General features: G+C 44.0%; 1 protein-coding gene across 1 annotated transcript in view; it reads right to left on the reverse strand.

Annotated features, from left to right (window-relative positions):
- Positions 1 to 22,720, reverse strand: part of XPO6 (exportin 6) — a 231,999-nt gene extending 209,279 nt beyond the window's left edge. Inside the window, 1 exon segment of the mRNA XM_033963538.1 lies at positions 21,934 to 22,720. Coding sequence (XP_033819429.1) covers positions 21,934 to 21,936 — 3 coding nt within the window. The 5' untranslated portion in view covers positions 21,937 to 22,720.
- Positions 22,721 to 22,996: the final 276 nt, after the last annotated feature.

A 22,996-nucleotide genomic window follows, 5' to 3' on the forward strand; every position in this document is an offset into this window, starting at 1 on the left:
ATAAGAGACCACTCACCACTGGCAGACCACCCATCGGGAGGGAAGACCTTAAAAAAAACAACAAAAAAAAAACAAAACAAAAAAACAAAACACAAAACCCTCCCCCTGAACAAGGCATAGAACCCAATCTAGCCCCACACCACCGCCAGGAGCTACCGCTGGCCACAATACTCCTCCCCCCCAAAAAAAAATTACTTAATTACATCTTCAGCATTTAATTGAAGATTAATTGCAACTTGCTGCAGCAACTGGATGATTTCAGAATCCATAGTAGGGCATGACCTGTCACCTGAAATGTCCTACAAGACTCTATTATTTCTCCTACTCTGTTCAACCTTTGGGAACAGAGTTTAACATGATCAATGGTGTTCTCAACCAGCACTCAAATTCCATTCTTGTGTTTTGGATAGAGATCGGTCCTTCAGTTTGTAAAGCTCTACTTTATAACATTTTTCAGTCTGGTGAACTTAGCTAATTTGTAGCAGTCTCCTGGTTCTTACCTAGGCTGATATGACTGCAGATATAATGAGCCTCATTACAAAAATGTGACGTGCTAATTAAAAAACTAAACACAGATTTGAAATCAGCATGCAAAATACGAGAGAGACAGAGACAGACAGAGAAAGAGAGAGCAACCCCCTTTAATGGCTACAACAAAAAGCTTCAAGCAGGAAGCAGCTAAATAAGGGATCCTAATATTAAGCTGCATTAGGTACTAATGCATACCTAAAGTGGCATAAAACAGCGTACCATGGGAAGCACTTAAAAACATCTTGCAATAACTTGCAAAAGGTGTACACTAAAAAAATTCTCCCCCCCCCTTTTTTTTTTTTTTTTTTTTTGCATTTCTGCACCAACCAGTTAGCACATCTACATTACTGCTCACTAACTGGTTAGCAAATGGGTAATGCAGGAGCCCTTACTACCTTCAAAATAGGTGGCACTGCGATAATGGCAACATTAGTGCTTGAAGCAAAAACATTCAATATTAAATATGGGTGGTCCAATACTCACATATTCATCAATTATATAAAAACCCCACCTTTAAATGACCAGCGATACATTTTTCTTTTCAGAGTTAAAAAAAGCCTTTGAAGTGGAGCTTAGCACCCAATTGGGAATCAAGCGTGGTAGACCACAATGCTCCTACTCAAGTCATCGGCACAAAAAACTCCCCTTCTTTATATATCTAAAATCTGATGCAGTAAGAACCTGGAAAAGAAAATAATTTGATGGCTGCTGGATATGTACCCTGAAGCAGCGGTATAAAAAAGTCTACTGCGAAATGCTGGCTGCATGGTAAGACTACAGCAGCAGTGAGGAAGGAGCGGCAGGAGGAAATATTTGGACAGAGCCTCTCCGCAATACAAGTACTGTATAATACTTGGTACTTTGACTGAAGAGATGATCTATTTAAGATAAGTAGATTCTGTTACAAATTTTGGGGATTATGATAAAATCTGAGAACTTTTTTGTTACACTGCTCACTCCCTGGGACCATGTGATATACTGAATTGAATTGAAAGACTGTATGGTTTAACAATTACATGAAGTTGTGGAATAATATGAAACACTTATGATTATTTTTGCTAAGATACATTGCACCTGAGAAAAAAATAGAGAATTCAAGATTTTAGATATATAAAGGGGGGAGGTTTTTTGCCAATGACTTGAGTAGAGGAGCATTGTGGTTAATCACATGCTTGACTCCCCATTGGGTGCTAAGCTTCACTTCTGAGGCTTTTTCCACCCCTGAAAGAAAAGGTATCGCTGCTCATGTATAGGTGTTTTTTAAATATAATTGATGAACATTAGAGCATGGTCATCATTGCTACAAATACAAAATTGGGGGTTTTACAGCTACTGACCTTAGTATGCAGGAAAGACCTATTTAAGGGCATACTAAGGCCTACATTTACCACAGCTTAGTAAAAGGACCCCTAAAATACAGGCAGAAAATCGAAGTCTCCTTCCCAAGAACTACAGGCAACAAAAATATATTAAATACGATTTTCAAGTGTTAAAAGAATAAATCTGACTTAAAGGAATCCACTAATATAGACAGAATGCCTATTTATCATTGACACAATGCAAGCATACAGTTACAATCAGAGTAGCATGTACAAGATGTACTTCCTCAATTAGCCATAAAGAAGCTAAAAAAAATTAAGTAACCTAATGACGCCAAATACTGAAACAAATAAAGGCTGAAAAGAAAATTGCAATGCAGTCGATGTGCCAAGTCAATACACCACCATATGAGCACATTCTTCATGTTTAAAAATAACATTATCTACTTCCTATAAAGATCAAAATCTAGCAATCTTCTGGAGAATCTTTCAAATTGCTGACACTTAGTGCCACCTTTCAGTAGACTATGACATATATCCTTCACAAGCTTAGTGGCAGTATACTAACCTCTTCTTCATGCCTCAAGGTACCCCACCCTGGCTCAAGAGACTTTTTGCACAGTTTAATATTTAGTATTTTGGACAGAGAATCAGATTAATATGCAATTTGATTACTTAGCAAATTTGTTAAGACCCTGAAGCCTAGCTGAGTCTTTCATGAGACCTATCTTCCTGTGAAAGTCAGAATGATAGATAAGCTAGAATGTAAGCAAGCAAAGTACCTTCTTTCTAACTACACCCAACTGCAGCTGCTGTCAAGCTTGTGTGTTCATCTTGAGCAGTGAAGACAGCAACAGGCAACTTCCTCTGAGGCAATAATGTGGCTAAGGGCCTGTACACTGATGCAGTCAGCAAACCCTCCTATCTACCATAAGTCCTTTGTTGTGCGGGGCTACCAAGTACTAAAACATAAAACATGCATTGCCTTACAGCTGGAGCAATGACTGGGTAGACTTTTGGTTATTACATTAAATGTGGATTTCCTTTACTTATCTATTTACAGGCATCAAGCAAAAGTATAAACATTTAAAGTGGCCGTGGGGAAGTGATAAGAGAGGCATTTCATCAGAAATACTCATTACATTGCAAATGTTTTGCAGGTTTCAGCTAATGTTAAAAATTAAAAAAAGAGCTGGAGCTGGCCTTTGAGATGTAACTGAATTTCCATCATTACCATCTGCAGTTTACTAGACATCTAATGAGCAAATTAGGGATTAGGTTCTTGCCTTGATAATCCTCTTTCCTGTAAAACAGCATAAGATTCCTTACGGATGGGATAAGCACCTCAACTCACGAGTTGCTTGCAAAAAAAAAAAAAATATATCATTCATTTCCCTCCTCTGCTCCCTTGTCTCTCTGAGCAGTGCCCCCTCTCCTCAGTCTGTACTAAAGCAAGAAGAGAACTCCTAGGAGTAGACATAAAATCAAAAGGGGACTTGGAGAACTCCCTGATCTAGATAAGTTGATCTGCTCTGCAATAGTAATTAAGAGTTAATAAACCAACCAACAGGGCAACAAAGAATGGAGGTGAAACAAGAAACCCACTTACCTGTGTGCGACTGGCACTAACACTTGTACAGCTCTCAGCTAAGCAAAATGTGCTGTTATCGATTTCAGAACTAATATGCCACCTCTTCAAAAGGCTCTGCTTCTGTTCCTTGATTGCCACATGCCATGGTTGCTGGGTATTCTTCCAAGATTACCAAGCCTCCACAGGCATAACAGACATCTGACAGGGCAGGATGTAAGGAATTGTATGCTGTTCTATAGGAAAGAGGATTATTGAGGTAATAACCTAATCCTTCCTTCCTGTGCAAACAGCAAATGATTCCTTATGGATGGGACGTACCAGAGCAGTCCCTTGAGTCTACGGCAGGACAAATGAGCCTGCGACTAGAACAGAAGACAAGAAGGCCCCATCCGTTTGTATCTCCACATCCACTCTGTAAAGTTTTGTACAGGTATGGAGTGTAGATCATGTGGCTGCCCTACAAGTTTTGTCTGGTGGCACTGTCCTGGACTCTGCCCAGGAAGACGCCACGCTGATGCCGATGACAAGGAAGGAGAAACTTATCTCTTACCTAATAATTTTCTTTCCTTTAGTCACAGCAGATGAATCCAGAGTCTCACTCTTTCTGTATTTTGTTTCTCTTTCTTCCAAAGGGCTGGTACCTAGTGGCATCATGTAGATTGGTTGGTAGAATGAGCTTTCATGGCAACTGGCTGCTGCTTTTGCCAGCCAACGTATGCCGAGAAAATCACCATGTGGATCTATCAGGAAACAGAAGCTTTAGAGGCTGGTCTGCCCTGATGGCTAGCACTGCTCAAGACAAATAGATGATCTGAGAGGCAGAATTCATTTGTCACCTCAAGATAATGAAGAACTCTCCTGAGTGTTCCCGCTAAGCTGCGCTGGGGTGCGCTGGCGCACAAAATATTACCTCGCAGCGCACAAGTTTCTCGTCACAGCGCACACAGTGTAGAGCACAGTTCTTCAACCGCCGGTCCGCAAACAAAATCTTGCCGGTCCGCGAAGGATTCGGTCCCCGCCGCAACGAAAGGCCGGCGTCAGCTGACTTGCAACTTCCTGTTGTAGTCGCTGTGCCGGGACTCCTGCCTGCGCCGGGACTCCTGCCTTCCACCGCGTTTGCCTCCTGCCTTGTCTCCGCACCTCCAGACCAGCAGCGGCAGCTGTGTATGCTTTTAACTTCGGCACAGAGCTGCCCCTAATCAATAGTTTAGCGCGGTTTCATAAGGCAGCCTCGGGGCCTTTGCTAGGCCGGCCCACATCGCATCATCGAAGCGGGCCGGCTATCAAAGGCCCCGAGGCTGCCTCATGAAACCGCGCTAAACTATTGATTAGGGGCAGCTCTGTGCCGAAGTTAAAAGCATACAGAGCTGCCGCTGCTGGTCTGAACTCTTGGGCCGCTGAAGGAGGGCAAAAAGCAGCTGTCCTGGAGGTTTCCCTTCCTCTCGCCTTTACAGGTTCCTTTTTTCCACCTTTTTTTTTTTCCTTCAAACGGCAACGGGCCCCAGCATCGACATCAATCAAGTAAGTTCCACTGTCAATCAAGCGGTTCTGCTCGGCCAAAGCTTCCCCTGTGACATGAGCCACCCTCAGGGGAAAGAAAGTGACCCACAAAGGTGAGGGGAAGGGGGGCAGATGATGGAAGTTGGGGGGGGGAGAGAGAGAGAGAGAGAAGGGGCAGATGATGGAATGGAGGAGATGAGAGAGAGAGAGAAGGGGACAGATGATGGAAGTGAGAAGAAGGGAGAGAGAGCAGAAGGCAGATGGATGTCAGTTGAGAAGGGAGAGCAGATGCTGAATGGAAGTGGGGAAAGAACACATACTGGATGGAAGGAGGAGATAAATAAAGGGGGAAGAAAATAGTAAGATAATGGAGGGGTGAGGGAAAGGGGTGACTGACAAGCTGTGTGTAGACACAGTGAAAAGAGGGAAACGGGACTAAATAGTAAGAAAGAATTTAATTTAGATGGAGGCAGAAAATAGAGAAGGAAGACCAGAGAAGAAAAGGGAAGAGAGAGCAGAGAATGATCAGATCTGAGTGGAGGAAATGAGAAGAGAGATATGCTAAAAACCACAGGGGGGAGGGAAGGATAGAGATGCAGTTATTTTGAAGCTACACTGTTAAGTTAATATGCTGTTGGTAGAGTTGCAGTGGCATCCTAAACATATTTCTGGCAAGCCAACTGTATATGGTGACATTATTAGAAGATGACTGTGTGAAACTTTAGGGAACTTGGATGCCAATCAGTTTTTGGAAGCCAAAGGAAAACATACATTTTTTGTATGCTATACTGTATGTTTGGCTCGTTTCTACTTCAGTTTTGTTCTTGCCTTTTCGTTTTGTCTTCCTTCCACCATCTCTTATCTGCCTTCCTTATCATCCTTTTCAATGTGATTTGGCAGCTCCTGTCAATCATAGGCTGGCTGTGCAAGATTGCTAATTCTAGATGCCTGGGTGACCTAATGCCTGTGCATGTGATTTTCTGTTTTTGTGTTTAAAACATTTTGCTGAAAGCACAACAGTGCAAAAGAGTAAAACAGATTTTATGCTGTTTATTCTAGGAATAAGCAGTGGGCTTTCCTAAGTCCATCTTAATAATGTCATGCAGATTTTTTAAGGAAATTATCCAAATCTTTTTTTAATTACATGTTGAATGAAAAATATTTTCCCAGGTTTGTTTTAAATCTACTACTTAAAAGCTTTATTGCATGCCCCTTTACTCCTAGTATATATTTATTTTTATTTTTTATTTTTTAGTATATATATATTTATCTTTTGGCATGGCCCATCAGTTATAGCATTTGCTACATGATGGGCCATGCCAAAAGATAAATGTAGCATTTGCTACATGAATTGATTTTTTGTCACGTATGGTTAAGGGGCTGGAGGAGTTGCCGTACAGCGAAAGATTAGAGAAACTGGGCCTCTTCTCCCTTGAGCAGAGGAGATTGAGAGGGGACATGATAGAAACATTCAAGGTACTGAAGGGAATAGACTTAGTAGCTAAGGCAGGGAGAACGAGAGGGCACTCTCTAAAGTTGAAAGGGGATAGATTCCATACAAACGTAAGGAAGTTCTGTGGTAGAAAGCAACATATTTATTTGGCTCATAACTTGCTGGCGCCCGATATTTTTAGCTCACAGTGAAAAAAGTTTGCTCACAACACCCGCCCGCTTAGAGGGAACACTGCTTCCTGACATCCATCAACTTCAATACTTTGTCTTGTGTCTTTTCACCTGTGGGCTGAAAAGCAGGAAGCCACACTTACTGGCTGACCTGAAATGCTGAAACTACCTTCAGTAGAAAGGAAGGTATGGTGCGTAAAGATACCCCTGTTTCTGTGAATCCGAGGAAAGGTTCTCTAAGATAATGCCTGCAGTTCTGACACCCTCCTGGCAAATCTAATCTAATCTAATCTTTGGTTTATATACCGGGTCATCTCCCAGTGGAATTCGACTTGGTTCACATATAATTAAGACTAGAGTAAATAGCAGAAAACATAGGAGAAGGAAGTACTAATTAAAAACTAAAATACATAAGAAAAGCAATTATAATATCATTTTGTTGAAGCTATAGTTAAACCATTTAAAAATTGTGAGAACAAAGTTTTCAGGAATTTACGAAATAATTGCAGCTGGCCTAAAAGCCTAATGGAGTCGGGAAGTTCATTCCAGATCTCTACAAACTTGAAAACAAAAGATCGAATGAGCTTCCCAGTAGATTTAATTCCCTTAAAGGAAGGGAAGGCTAACATATCTTTGTGTGTTTCTCAAATGGCAAAGTCTAAGGGTATTCCAACATAAGGGGACAAAAGGTACAAATATTCCATAGAGAAGCTTGAAGATTATGCATGCACATTTAAACTGGATCCTAAAGCAAACTGGGAGCCAGTGAAGCTTTATCAACAAAGGGGAAACATGATCATACTTTCATTTCCCAAAAATGAACTTAGCTGCAGTATTCTGTATTAACTGAAGTCGTTTTAGACTGCTCTGCTTAATGCCCAGATAAACCGAGTTACAATAATCTAGCTGAGAAAGCACAGTGGATTGTACAAATACTGAGAAATGTTCTTGATGGAACAGTGATCTGACCTTCCTCAACATGCGCAGACTAAAAAAAAACTTTTTTGTCAAGGAATTTATCTGTTCATGAAATGTAAGTGATGAGTTCAAGATGACACCCAAGACTCTAGATGAAAAATCTTTGTGTAATGCGATACCTGTTTTTAATGTAACAGAGGAGGGAGGTTTTGTAATTTTGGCCCAATCCAAAGTAATTTGGTTTTGGCAGCGTTCAGTTTCATTTGAATAGACAAAGCCCACAGATGAAGTTTAGAAAGGCAGCAGTCTATACTAGGGACCAGGTTGTTAAGATCAGGATCAACTTCTAATAAAATGAAAATATTGTCTGCATAGGTATATATAGTCTCTGCTGATGAAAGGCAAAAAGTGATTGCGACTAAGAAAATTGTCTTCACGGTTAGAGGCTCATATTGCACTTTTAAGAACATAAGAATTGCCACTGCAGGGTCAGACTAGTGGTCCATCATGCCCAGCAGTCTGCTCACGCGGCAGCCCTTAGGTTAAAGGCCAGTGCCCTGAGACTAGACTTACCTGTGTACATTTTAGTTCAGCAGGAACTTGTCTAACTTTTTCTTGAATCCCTGGAGAACCCATAACACAATGCTGAGATTACTACTACTATTATTTATCTTTTCTTTTCTATAGCACTGAAAGGCATATGCAGAGCTGTACATTTAACTTTTAGGATTAAACAATTTTTTATTGACAGAAACAATGCGGAACCATAGCAATACATCAGAGTACAAAATACAATGAAATAAGTGGGAAATCCACTAAAACAAGACATAACAGTACCAAGTCATGTGTTATTTATATCAACCCTCCCTATCCCCGTGAACCCCCAGAAATCTCCCTCCAATCCCCCCTTCCCCCCTTTTATGGAGGGAGTTGGCCTGGGGCTGCTACCTCCGTGCTCCGAGCACTGAAAGCCCAAGGAAAAACCAGGGAAGCCTGTCCTACAAAAAGGAGAAACATGGTCCCCAAGGGTCTGGACTCTTATGACCCAGGATACCTTCCTAAACACGAGTCCCCCCCCCCCCCGAGCAGAGAGATATGAAACTCCGAAGCAGACTAGGCTGCCAGCTTACACCCAACAATTAAACAAGGGTGTTTAAAATAAGACTGCGCCCCCCCTAGGAGATAAGGAGCGTAAATACGGGTCCCAGAGAAGCAAAAAAATGATGTCTGCGTTTAATAGAACCTTCCACTTCCCGCGCTTCCCAAAGAACCAACGTATGGAGTTGGGCTCTCCACTGCCAAAAAGTAGGGGGAATCAGAGAATAATAATAATAATAATAATAATAATTTTATTCTTGTATACCGCCATACCCGTAAAGTTCTAGGCAGTTCACATCCATTAATTAAGGTCCGTGATAACACACGGATTTACAAAATTTTGACAAAGTTACAGGCAATGAAGTGGGGGGGGGAACTCTTTGAAGAGATTAGGTAGAGGTAACGGTAATACAGAAGGAAGGGTTGTAAGGTATGATATAGCGAGAGAGAGATAAAATCGGGGGAAGGGGGGAGAGGGAAAGCCGAAGGGGCGGGGTAGAGAGGGAAAGGGGAGAAAATAGGGGGCAAGGGGGATTAAAAGGCCTGTTCACGGAAAAGGTGCGTTTTGAGAAGTTTTCTGAAACTAAGGTAAGAGGGGGCCTTGAGTATCATTTGGGCAAGCCAAGGGTTCAGCTTGGCCGCCTGGTAAGCAAAGGTTTTGTCGAGAAATCTTTTGAAATGACATAATTTTAGGGATGGGAAGACAAACAGCTGTATTCTGCGGGATTTCTTGTTGGTGAGGTTCAGAGTGAAATGGTGATTGAGGTATCTAGGTAATAGGCCAAAAACAGTTTTGTAACAGAAGCAGGCGAATTTGAATAGGACTCTGGATTCGAAAGGGAGCCAATGCAGTTGGTGGTAGAAAGGAGTGATGTGGTCCCATTTGTTCAGGCCGAATATGAGGCGGACGGCAGTGTTCTGGATCAATTTTAGTCTCCTAAGGGTTTTCTTTGTGGAGCTCAGATAAATGACATTGCAATAGTCTAGTACGCTCAGGACAGAGGACTGTACCAGAAGGCGGAAAGAGGAGTCGTCAAAGTATTTTTTTATGGTGCGCAGTTTCCAGAGCACCGAGAAGCATTTCTTGACAGTAAGATCGGTGTGATTTTCTAGGGATAGATGTTTGTCTAGAGTGACTCCCAGTATTTTTAATGTTTGTTCGAGGGGGAAGATCAAGCCTTTCACTTGGATTGTGGAGACTTTGATTTTTTCATTGGGGGAGGCTAGGAAGAATTTTGTTTTGTCCGGGTTTAGTTTTAATCTGTAGGATTGCATCCAGAGTTCTATCTGATTAAGTATGCTTGTGATGTAGGCTAGTAGATCTGGGGAGAAGGTGGTGAGTGGGATGACTATTGTGATGTCATCTGCGTAGATGAAGGATTTGAGTTTGAGGTTTTGAAGGAGGTTACCCAGGGAGGCGAGGTAGATATTAAATAGTGTGGGGGACAGGGGGGAGCCCTGCGGCACCCCGCAGGAGTTAACCCAGCTAGATGAGGAGGAATCGTTTTTGCGAACTCTGTAGGATCTGTTTCGTAGAAATCCGTGAAACCAGCTGAAGACCTGGTCAGAGATGCCAATGTGGGTCAGGCATTCTAGGAGAATGTTGTGGTCTACTAGGTCGAACGCACTGCTCAGATCGAGTTGAAGGATCAAGGCGCTGGAGCTCAGGCTAAAGAGGGTGTGCAAGTAGTCGAATAAGGCTGCAATAATGGTTTCAGTGCTGTGGTCTGTTCGAAAGCCCGATTGATTGTCACATAGTATGTTGAATTTATCCAGATATGCGGTGAGTTCAGCATTTACTATCCCTTCAGCTATTTTGGTGAATAGAGGAATGTTAGCGATAGGTCTGTAATTAGAAGGGGCGTTTGGGGGTTCTTTCGTGTTTTTTATGATTGGGGTTACCATAATATGGCCTTGCTCAGGTGGAAAGTATCCTGAGGAAAGTAGAAAGTTCACCCAGGATAACATGTTGGCTTTGAAATGGATGGGTGCAGTTTTCATGACATTTGGAGGGCAGGTGTCTAGTTTGCAGAAGGAGTTAGAATATTTGTTGTAGAATTTATTGAAGGTTTCCCAGTCCAGTATTTTGAATTGGTTCCAGTATAGATCTGCTCTGGACCCTTGGTCTGGTTTGTATATGTCAGTATCAGTAAGAATGGGGAAAAGCTCAAGGGGATTAGTCGAGGCAGGTAAAGTAGATCTTAGTTTTTGAGTCATGGAGATGAAGAAATCAGCTAAGGTGTTTGCGGTTAATGTGGAATCTTCGTGGTTGTTGGTGAGTGTCTCGATGTAGTATAGGTCATTAACTAGCTTAAAGAGATTGCTACTGTTATTTGTAAAGTCACCAATTTTGTGTGAATAGAATTTTTTACGTTTTTCTTTGGTCAGGTTTTTATAGATTTTTAGTTTGAGTCTCCAGGCATCTCTGTGTTCCTGGGATTCGGATTTTCGCCATACTCTTTCCGATTTTCTAAGGTCCCTCTTCATCTGTAATAGCTCTGCATCAAACCATCCCTCTTGCTTTGTGGTTCTGATTTGGCGGGTTTTTATGGGGGCTATTTCGTTTAAAATGTTTGTGCTGTCGTTGATCCAGTCTGTCATAAGTTGTTCTGTTTCTTCGCTAAGTTTTGTGTTCTTTTCGTAGCGGGCCCAGAATTCCTCTGGGTCTATCTTTCCCCTGGTGGTGAGGGTTTTGATGTTTCTTGTTTTGCCATTTTTTGAGGGTTTTTGTTGGCAGACAATGGAAAAGTCACAGAGTCTGTGATCAGACCAAAGGGAGTCTGACCAATTGGCATGTGTCCAATTAAATTTTGGGCTGGACAGGACTTTGGAGGAGAAGGTCACCAAGTCTAGTTGATGACCTCTTTGATGAGTTTTGATAGGGGGGGGTTTGAAGAAGCCTAGTTGGGTGATAAGTGACCAGAAATCCGATACTTCTGGTTGATCTAGCTGCTCTAGGTGGATGTTAATGTCCCCACATAAAAGGTTGTATGGGCTTGTTAAGGAGTTAGTGAGTAAGGCTTCCGCGAAGTCGTCTTTGGCTAGGTTCCATTTTTTGGGTGGGATGTAGACTAGAGTGATAGTTAGGGAGGCGGACAGGGATTTGGAATTGAGAGAGCAGGCTAGTATTTCAGAGTTAGGGGAGGACTTGGTGTTTAGTAAAGAGCAATTGAGGTGGTCTCGAAAGATTATAGCTAGACCTCCTCCTCTTCCCCAGGTTCTGGCCAGGGAGAGAATCTTATATCCTGGGGGTAGACAGTCTTTGATTATGATATCCTTGTCAGAGTGCAACCAGGTTTCAGTGAGTAGGACAAAGTCAGGGTTATTTTCGGTCAGCCAGTCTTTGATCAGAATGGCTTTGTTTCTCAGTGATCTAATATTTAGGTAGAAACCTAGTAGGTTCTGTTGGTTGGAGTGGGCGACTGGGTAATCGTGAGAGTAGGCTAATTTTTTTAGCGACCTAGGTTTTTTTGGGTAGAGCTTGTGAGGGTAGCGGGAGGGTGGAGGATTAGGGGATGAACTGGTATTAGGTTGGTTCTGTGGAGTGTGGGGTGAGACTGAAGGAACTTTTGGTTTTACCAAGCGGTATAAGGAGATGTGGACAGGAATGGGGGTTGTGGCATAAGGGTCTGCAGTGCATATTCTAAGGGTGATGAGATAAAAGTAGAAGCAGAGCTGCACATTGATGGGAGTTAGGCCATGCCATTATTTCGCGCTCAGGGGGAGGGGGGGGGGGGAAGGAAGGGGTTGGGAGAACAGAGAGGGATGATTAAGTGGTAAAAGATTGGGAGATTAGAATATATAGCCTTTTTTTTTTTTTTTTTACAGGATAGTCAGATTAAAGCAATGCAGTAAGGTAGGCAAAAAGCATAAATATGTAATAAAGTGAGATAGATAGAGCAGTCCCGAAGCCTCTTCCCTGCAACGGGACGGTCAGGCTGAGTTGGGGCAGCTCCCGGTATCAATGGAGCTGCCCTGAGCGGTGAAAAACAGGCAGAAGAGCTGCATGGGGTTTCGGGTGGTGGAGCTGGGCTCCCACGCTGCCCGAAGGTCTCCCTCTGCTGCGAGAGTCAAATCCGATGTTGGGGCAGCTCCCGGTATCGATGGAGCTGCCCTGAAGGAAGCACAGGCAGAAACTGGGCTGCAGGGGGTTTCGGGAGGCAGAGCTGGACTCCCACGTGTCCCGAAGCCTCTTCCCTGCAACGGGACGGTCAGGCTGCATGATACATCTGCAAGCCAGGAGACACACCTTATGACACAACCAGCGATCCCCCCCCCACAAGTAAGGTACGAAAAGCTCCCGGAACATCCAGCACCACTTGATCCATGGTTACATTTAACTTTTAATAGATGGCTGCTCAGAAGAGCTTACAATCTAATTTGTACAGACAGGAAATATAGGGTTGGGGAGTTGTTTTTGCAGAGAATGATATTCTCTTACAGTGGAGTGGGAGTTAGGAGTTGAAAGCAGGGATGTAGGGGCCAGCTGCTGCACTGGAGGATGGACCTCGAGAGCAACCTTCAAGAACCTGGATAGATCTGGATGAGAGGCCAAAGGCCTTCTGTCCACTCAAGTTCCGTAACATGAAATATTGTCTATTGAGGGATCCTACCACCAGGCTCTTCTCTAGACCTTCCTGCAGAAAGGACAGGACTTTGGAAATGGGAGCCTGTAAGGAATCTAACTGTTTTTACACCAATTCTGAATAACTTTCCACACTTTCACATAGGCTGCTACAGTTACCAGCTTCTTTGATTGTAGAAGCATTGTGATAACCATATCCGAATATCCACTTTATACGAAGGCTGCGCGCTCAACAGCCATGCCGTAAGCCCAAAGTGTTCTGGATTCTCTAGGGCTATGGGCCCCTTGACAGAAGATCTTGGTGCATGGCTGTGGAATTGGTGGACAAGACCCTGACTGCTTTGCCTTTCAGCTGTGTCTGAAAGAACTGCAGAGCCAACCAAATGGCTCTCAACTCTAATCTGTTGATACACCATGCCCTCTGTGAGGGCATCCAACACCCTTGTAGTAGATGACCTTTGCTATGACTCCCCCAGGCCTAAAGATCTGTCATCAGGATCACCCAAGACTATGTGGAGAGAGAGGCCTCTGGATAACGACTCCAGCCGGAACTACCACTGAGGACTCTGGCGCGCTTCCGCTGTCCAGCCTAACTGCGACAGGAGAGAGTCCCTCTGAGGTGACCAGAATGCTAACAGTGCGCTCTTCAGAGGACGCAGATGGGCTATTGCCCACAGAATCATCTCTATGGTCGCCACCATGGAGCCTAGAACCTGCAGGTAATACTAAGCCATAGGCGTCAGTAGCTCCAAAATCTCCAGGATCTGGCATCTGAGCTTCAGTTTGCTTAGTTCTGGAAGAAAAACTCAGCCCTCTTCCATGTTGAACAGAGCCTCCAAATATTCCAGACATGACTGGGTTCCAGGTAGCTTTTCTGAAATTTATAATCCATCCCAGATCCTGCAAGAGCTGAACCACCTGAGACACTGCCCAATGACATTCCATTTTGACAGCATTCTGATCAGCCAATTGTCCAAGTTAAGATGAACCTGGAGGTCTGATCTGTGCAGATACACTGCTGCTGCTGCTGCCACCACCATTTCTTTGGTAAAGGTGTGAGGTGCCATTGCCAAGTCAAAGGGCAGCACCGAGAACTGAAAACAGTTCTCTAGCACAGTGTTTTTCAACCTTTTTACACCTAAGGACCGGCAGAAATAAAAGAATTATTCTGTGGACTGGCATCGGTCCGTGGACTGGCGGCTGAAGAACCCTGGGCTAAGTCGTGGGCCAGACCCCGCCCATCTCTACCCAATCCCCGCCCCCATAATAGTACTAATTGCACCTTGCACGTCCCCCGTGCCTCATCTGGCATTGCAACGTCAGAGAGAAGGCTTCCGGTTCAGGCTCAGGATGCCCATAGGAGCTATTGCCCGTGGCTTTGTGCACTAAATCAGTTAGGAAGAGGGAGCTGGCTCGAAGATAACACCACATTGATCGCACCATGGACTGGCGGTTGAAGAACACTGTTTTGGGCCTGATGCATGTGCTGGCCCTGTGGGCCGGCAGGAAATTTCTGTGGACCGGCACTGGTCCATGGACCAGTGGTCGAAGAACACTGCTCTAGCACATAGAACCTGAGAAACCTCCTGTGTTCTTGGAAAATGGGTATATGTGCAGCGAGGCCAAACATTTGCCCAGAGCTACTAAGGTGATGACTGATCTCACCATTTCCACCTGGAACCTGGGAATCTTTAACACTGCATTGACTGACTTGAGATCCAGGACTGGTCTCCAATCTTCTGAGTCCTTCTTGGGCACAATAAAGTATATTGAATATCTGCCTGAGCCAGAGCACCGGTTCTATAGCTCCAGTTTATAACAGTCTTTGGACAGTTGCTCTGACTTTGGCTGCTTTTTCTGGTCTTTCTGCCAGAAAGTCCAGAAAGATGTTCCAGAGAGGAAGACAGAATTCAAATTTGTAACCCTCTCAAATGATGTCCAGTACCCACTGGTCTGATGAAACTTGCTTCCAAGTCTCTCAGAACTCCAAAAGTCTTCCTCCTATACAGGGGATCTCAGAAGATGACCTAGCATCATTGGAACGTCTTAGAATTTGTGGCGGAGTGAGAGATTGACTATGCTGACACTTTACTCATGACCCTGAGTGTATCATTGAACACCTCATAAATCATGTCATAAATAGTATTCACTACATAGTCCACTCTGGCCAGTACCACAGAGGGCCCCCGATCCCTTCTGCAGCCAAATTCTGGCATAGCATCTTATGGCAGGTCTGCACCACAAAGAAAGCCATGGCTGCAGCTTTAAGGCCTAATGCACATGTGCCAAACACAAGGCCCGTGGGCTGAATCCGGCCCGCCTGGTCATTTTATGCGGCCCGCAGTGACTTTGCACCTGACACTACTGTAGTGAAACTCTCTCCAGGAACTTTGTTAAGTCCCCACTCCCCCACCTACCACTTCCCCGCCGTTGAAATTTAAAATCTTCAGGCAGCTAACGGCACAACAAAGCCAGTCTCCTTCAGTGTCCTGCCTATGTGGGACAAGGAAGTACTACAGAAAGAATACTTCCGGGGCAGGCCGATGGCAGGAAGCTGGCTTCATTGTGCTGTTGGCTGCCAAAAAATTTTAAATTTCAGCGGCAGGGAGGTGGTAGGTGGGGGTGTCAGGAACTGGGGACAGGTCGTACCATAGGATCCAGCTGTGAGGGAAGGGTTGAGGTTAGGAATGAAGGAAAGACATGCTGCACGGGCTTCGGGGGGGGGGGAAAGCAAGAAGGACAGATGCTGTACGGGCCGGGAAGGGGTTGGGAAGAACAGAGGCTGCACGGGCTGAGGTTTAGGAAGGGAGGGAAAGAGATGCTGATGGTGGGCGAGGGAAGAGAAAAAGAAAATTCTTGGACATAGGTATGTGGAGTGGGAGGGAAAGATATGGTATACACGGGGAAGAGGGAGAATTGTTGGACATGATAGTGGTGGAGAGGAGGGAGGGAGAAATGTTACACTGGGAGGGAGGAGAGATGACTCAAAGAAGGGAGAAGATATCATATTCCGGAAGAGGGTGATGGAAGGAGGGGAGAGAGAGATGCCAGACCGCAGAAAGGAGAGAGATGTTAGACCTCGGAAAGGGAGAGGGAAGGAGAGAAATGCCAGACCATGGGAGAGGAGAGAAATTCCAGGCTATAGGAAGAAGAAAGATGTCAGACTATATGAGGGGGGAAGGGGGAAGACAGAGTTGTCTGACCATGGGAGAGGGATGAGATGGTGCACAGAGATGGAGGGGAAGGGGAGACAGAGGGAGGAGATGGTGCACAGCAATGGATGCGACAGAGAAGAGGTAAGAAGAAATGCTTCTTATGGATAGATGGGAATAGGGAAGAAGAAAGGAGGAGGAGATGGTATACATGGATAGATGGGAAGGGAAGACATGGAAAAGTAGACAGATTTTGAGAAGAAAGCAGAAAAATGGAAGAAAGTTGAATGCTAAAAATTAATGCTTAAAGATGGATGTATGGCAGAAAATGAAGGAGAGAAAAACAGCAAATGGATAAGGTAGCCCTGGATACACAGTTAAGATCACAGACAGAAGGAAGTGCAGCCAGAAACTGGGAAAAGATGGTTTGAAAAACAAAATCACGACAACAAAGGTAGGGGAAATTATTTTATTTTCAATTAGTGATTGAATTGTGTCAGTTTTGAGAATTTACATCTGCTGTGTATATTTTGCACTGTTCAGGAAGAAATGTATTTATTTTTATTTCTCTGGGGTTGTATTGCATAAGAGTCTTGCATCTTAGGGTTTTGTTTGTATATAGTAGTACTTTTAGTTTGTGGTCCTGTATTTGCATAGGGGTTATCTGTGTTCTATATGTGTGACCAAGGCCAGATGTTCTGGTAGGAATGAATGTTGAGAAGCGGGTCGGGCGTTCCGTGTTGGGGGGGGGTGAGGCTGTGCCGTGCTGCTTTTTTTTCTTCTGTTTTAACATATTTGATGGCAGAAGGGAGTTGGCATCCCTTCTGCTTTTTTCTCCGGGGGGGAGGGGAGGGGGCGGCACAGCAGAGCAGGGCAGGTGCGGCAGAGCAGGGCAGGAGAGATCGCGGCCTGGGGGTGTGTGGTGCAGATCTGTCTTGCCTGCTTCCAGACTCTCCTGCTCTCTGCCGCCGTTTCCCGCAGTGCAGGCCCGCTTTAAAACCACAGGCTTGCACTCCAGGGAACGGAGGCAGAGAGCAGGAGAGTCCAGGAGCAGGAAAGAGAGATCAGTGTTGGGCTGAGCCCTGACAGCAGTGACAGGAGGCTGCTTCTCCTGTCACTACTGTCAAGGTGTGCGCATGAGCGGGGATCGCTCTGGCCATGAGTAGGGGGCGTTGCTAACGATTGTTTCCATTTGCATGCAGGCCTTTACTGAATCAGTCAGCCGGCATGCAATAGGAAATGGATCATGCACGGTTTGGAGGTTTAGTGAATCCTGCCCATAATACCTTAGGTGTTTCCTGGAAAACCTTCAGGTTGTTTCTCCAACTTCCAATAGAGTTGGAAGGGGCGCTATTGAGCATTCTTACCAGACACCTGGGAGTAGCATGGCCAGCACTGAAGAGGAGAGAGAGCACCTCCAGCAGTCCGAAACCAGGAAAAGAGGAGACCCCCCTCCCACAGCATGGGCAACCATCAGCAGGGAATACCACCACCCTACCTCCCTCACCTGACTAGGACAAGGAGGGAAGGCCTATCGCAAGAAACATGTACGCCAAAAAAAGCAGCCGCTTGGGAACCATCAACATAACTCCCACACTCCTGCCTAGGGCCTGAAAAATTTAAGATCACATAGCTACCATCTACCACATCCTGGAGTGTGGTGCAATGAAGTCTGGCAGGAAAGCCACACGACCGCCTTGATATGGAGCTCAGAACAGCCCAAAATAGTGGCCAGCCCAGCCCAGCCGCAGAAATGGAGCCACCACTTCCCATGACCCAAAACAACCCAGGGAGAAATTCATACAGAAACTGAAGGCAAGGAAAGAAGAAGGGGCACTGATCCCAGCAAGTTTCCCGACAATTTTATTGTTGTAAATTGCAATGTAAGCAGGACAAGAGGCAAGGCCCAAAAACAGAGCTGAGAAGGACCACGGTTTCCCCACAAGCTGAGATACCAGAGGACTGATCCCCTGTGGTCCAAACATGGATAACAGCACAGGAAGCAAGCCAGCAGCAAACATTATAGCAAAACAAAAACAAACGTACTCACTGTGATGAAAAGCTGGCCCAAAGCACAATGCTTCCAGTCCACTGCACTCCCTCTGGATTTAACAACCAGTTTTTTTTTTACATAAGGAGGGAGTTACGAGTGCTGGACAAATACTGGATGGGGCTACAGGGGATGGGCAGGGAACTAGCACCACAAGCTACACCCTGAAACAGGCGCCCAGGAAGCCCAATCCCCTTGCTCAACTGAGTTAGCATAGCCAAAACAGGAGCTTAGCCAAGCCTGGAGCTGAACCTAGCTGAAGCTTGCAGGCCACAATGAGCAGCAGATGAAATCAGCAGGAGAGAAACCATCCATCTGCCTGCAGGAAACAGAAAATACTGGCTAACCAGAGAGCTTACCATCCTATATATAAAAAACCTCAGTTTGTTTTGTTATCTCTGCCTGCTAGTGAATGGACACAACCAACTCATCTGGACTCATCTGCTGCTCAGCTGACAAGGAAGATGTGTTTATACAAACAATTATCATATGAAGAAAACAAGTTCAGTCTTAATATTCAGCAAACTTCCAATGCAAGACTTAATCCTAACACTGTTACCAGAACATCAACATGCTAAATGGATCCCTGTCTTTCCAGCATACCCTCTTCTTTTTCCACATGCACTGGCTTAATACTCTAGACCAGAGATTCCCAACTCTGTCCTGGAGGAACACCAGGCCAATCGGGTTTTCAGGCTAGCCCTAATGAATATGCATGAGAGAGATTTGCATATGATGGAAGTGATAGGCATGCAAATTTGCTTCATGCATATTCATTAGGGCTAGCCTGAAAACCCGATTGGCCTGGTGTTCCTCCAGGACAGGGTTGGGAATCACTGCTCTAGACCAGGTATCTCAAAGTCCCTCCTTGAGGGCCACAATCCAGTTGGGTTTTCAGTATTTCCCCAATGAACATGCATTGAAAGCAGTACATGCACATAGATCTCATGCATATTCATTGGGGAAATCCTGAAAACCCAACTGGATTGCAGCCCTCAAGGAGGGACTTTGAGATCCCTGCTCTAGACTCTTTCCCTATGGCTTTCAGTATAATTTTTGTGCAAAGACCCTCATGATTTCTTTCTGCATCAAAATTTTTACCCACAGGCCAGTCCCAAATCTTAGCTTGCTTATCTGACATCAGTACATAAATGCCCCACTACCCAGAACTTGTAAAATTCTGGATCCATGTTCAGAGGAAAATGGGAAGTGGATTTAGAAGGAAAGATTAAAAGTTCAAGATTCTCTTGCCTACATGATGGGTACATTTTATAGAAAGACAACCTACTTAAAATGCTATTTTATAAAGAAAGGTGAGCACCTATAAAATACTAATATATGCAGTATAGCCCATGCCTACATTGCAGATAGAACATTAACATGTGCAGACCATAAAATCTTATAATTTATGCATGCTCTTTAGAATCTAGGTGTGGGCATTTACTGGTTCTCAACCCAGTCCTCTGGACACACCTAGCCAGTTAAGTTTTTAGATACCCACAATGAGAGAGAGTATTCAAATTTAACTCATATATATTCACTGTGAGTATCTTAAAAATCTGACTGGCTAGGTGTGCTCTGAGGACAAAGATGAGACCACTGCTCTAAAGCATTGTAAATATAAGCTTGCTCATGCTCTGACCAAACTATACCCATATGCATGTCCACCAGTAAATTATGTACCTTCATCAGTTTTATGGTTTACATGTGCAAATGTTCTGCTCTGACAAAATTGCACCCATGTACATGCCCACCAGAAAATTACATACCCACCAGAAAATTACATACCATTGATTCCATGTAGGTACTTATAAAATCACACCAAGGGTAAAAGAACCCCTTTGTATAGTATATGACATAATTAATGATTATTTTATTTGATATCACCCATCAAGGGAATATCTGAACAGTTTACAATCAGAAAATCAATAAGCATGGGATTATTGAAAGACTAATAAAGAACAAATGCGAAGAATAAACAAGAGGATGGCTTAAAGTATTATTTGCTGGATATGGCTAGGATGGTACAGAAGAGAATAGGAGGGAAGTAGAGGACCTGCCATGTGGCAGAAGATTACATAGTATATAAAAATCTGAATAAAAACCATAAGGTGAAAAAAAACGACAATAATATCCTGGAATGCCTTTTTTTTTTTTTTTTTTTAAAGTAACTTTTTAAAGAGAGGTTTTGAATGCTGGTTTCAAATCAATATCCAGTAGCAAGGAATTTAAAAGGGTAGGTGCTGATATACTAAAGCAAGAGCTCTTGTATGGTCCAGCTTGATTTTACCATAAGTGGAGATAACTAGCACAGATTGCTGAGAGGACCAGAGAGAAAACTGAGGTTGATGAGCTATTAAGAGATTGGAAAGAATCATCGGGATACCAGTGTGATGAATTTAATAGGCAGTAAAGCCCAGTTGCCACAATCCAGATAATATAAAGGGCACGATCTGGAAAGCTATATATATTAATGCCCATAATATCAGAAATAAAATTCTAGATCTAGAGACAGTAATGGAAGAGGCTAATTTGAATTTAGTATCCATGGTACACAAAGAACCATGACTAGAATATAGTTGCGACAGGTTATAACCTATTCAGAAAGGATTTTCCTGAAATATTTCATTATTGAAAGAGGAAGGACTACTAAGAGATAATTTCAATTTGCCAGATGTTGATTGGGATATCCTGCTGTCTAGAAGATTTTGGATTCTTGTCTAAAAGAAACTTTTATATCTTTATTGCCATGAGTCTTTTCTGACTTATAGGCCTACCATCATGACCTACACCTGAACTATCTTTTCTGCCCATTTTCTTTCCTATGCAAGTGTTGCAGACCTTAATTATTAGATTATTATCCACTACAACATTAGAAATACTCTCTCCTTTGTAAGCACCAGGTCCTGTATCACCTCCCTTCCCTATGGCTTCCTTATACTAGTTGCTGAAATAGTAGTTCTTATACTACAGTATCTTTGTAAACACTACCCCACCAAACTCATATTCATCCACCTCTTCCTTGTTTGTTGGACCCTAAAATCATCTTCTGAAGGTCCTTGCGGCTTTCTACTCCTAGACCACTGGTTCAGATCATTATCACAATCTCCACTCCAGGGCTGACTCAAGGGACTGTAGCACCCTAAGCCAACCTATGCATTGGCGCTCCTCCATCACCGCAATCTACTTCCTATCTCTTTACTACATACCCACCTGTGATCTGGTAACTCCCACTCTCTTAAGTCTCCCCCTCCTGCTTGACCCGGTGAGGCGCTGGTTTAGCGCGCTGATAAATGATGCCAAAATGTCAGTCCAGCATCTATCCCTCCAGAAGTCTTGAACTCGGATTTTGGTGCCTTGGGCCAGGGCCTCCCCAGGTTCACAGGCTGAGTCACCCTGACAGTTCCCAATACACACATTTTTAATTTTTAAAAGGGAGTGGGGATTTACGGTAATGCCACTTACCTCTAAAAAAACAGCAAAATCATTTCTGTAACAGTGTAACATGCTATAGAACAATGGATCTAGGAAAATCTTGAAAATCAATACAATTACTATTCACTCACCATATTAGCAGAGAAACGTCGTGTTCAAAGGGTTTAGTTGTTGGGGGTCTGGATTTCTCCCAAGTCACGTCATGCTCTTAGACAAGTTGGCACTAAAATTACACACCCTACCTCTTAATATATGTTCTGTCCCCTCCAAGGAACCTCCTTCCACGTTCCCTTACTTTTAATGGCCCCACCAACCACCCCTCGTCATACACCTAAGAACCCATCGCCTTCTAAAACCACATTCGGTGAAAGCCCACGTTTACAGAAAACCAATTTCCAAACCCGAACTTCAATTTTGAACCCGAAGGCCCGAAAGAAAATATACAGGTTAAACCTGAATAAATATCGAGCGGTCGGAGTGTACCCCAATTCTACAAAACGTTCTCTGTTTAATAATAAAAGCTTGAACATAGAACCCTTCCTCAGGAACTAACAGCTGTCCCAGTATTAAAAGAACTTTCACATTCGTGCCCTCTTTCTTATCAGCTATACATCCTTCCTCTATAACCCTGTTCTCTTCAGCACCTCGGGCCTTCCTCCCCCTCATACAACCGCCCCTCCTATCCCGGATATCGTCATCACCGTGAGTGTCGAGGGCAGAGGGAATATGAGGGGAACGACAGAAGCGCGAGACAGAAATCTTCAAGCCTCTTTCTGGACGCAAAAGTTTCAACCCATTCTATCCAATTAACCTCCTCATTCCCTCGAAAGTCACAGTGAGGCTTAGAACGCATGACTCGCCCCACCCCTATCTTAACATTTTCGCAACCCTCTCGCCTGTCTTCCCCAACGGAAACGGTCTCTAGATGGAACCGGACGAAGCCGGATTCGATGCCAAAAGGGCGGAGGAAGGGTGAGTATAAATCTACCTAGCCAATTATGAAGGGAGTTGGGAGGGTACGTCAGGGGGATGGTTGGTTGGTTGGTCTGTTTGCGGGAGGGGTGGCTAGGCGCCATATTTGTAAAGGAAGTGTGTGTAGTATGTGTGAGAGAAGAGATAGAAATGGTAGAGCAGAGTGCACGGTATTTATTACTCTTTGTTATTAGTTTGTAGTATAACACTTGGTTTGAGTTG

The sequence above is a fragment of the Geotrypetes seraphini genome, chromosome 11 (assembly GCF_902459505.1).
Source record: "Geotrypetes seraphini chromosome 11, aGeoSer1.1, whole genome shotgun sequence".
Lineage (NCBI taxonomy): Eukaryota > Metazoa > Chordata > Amphibia > Gymnophiona > Dermophiidae > Geotrypetes > Geotrypetes seraphini.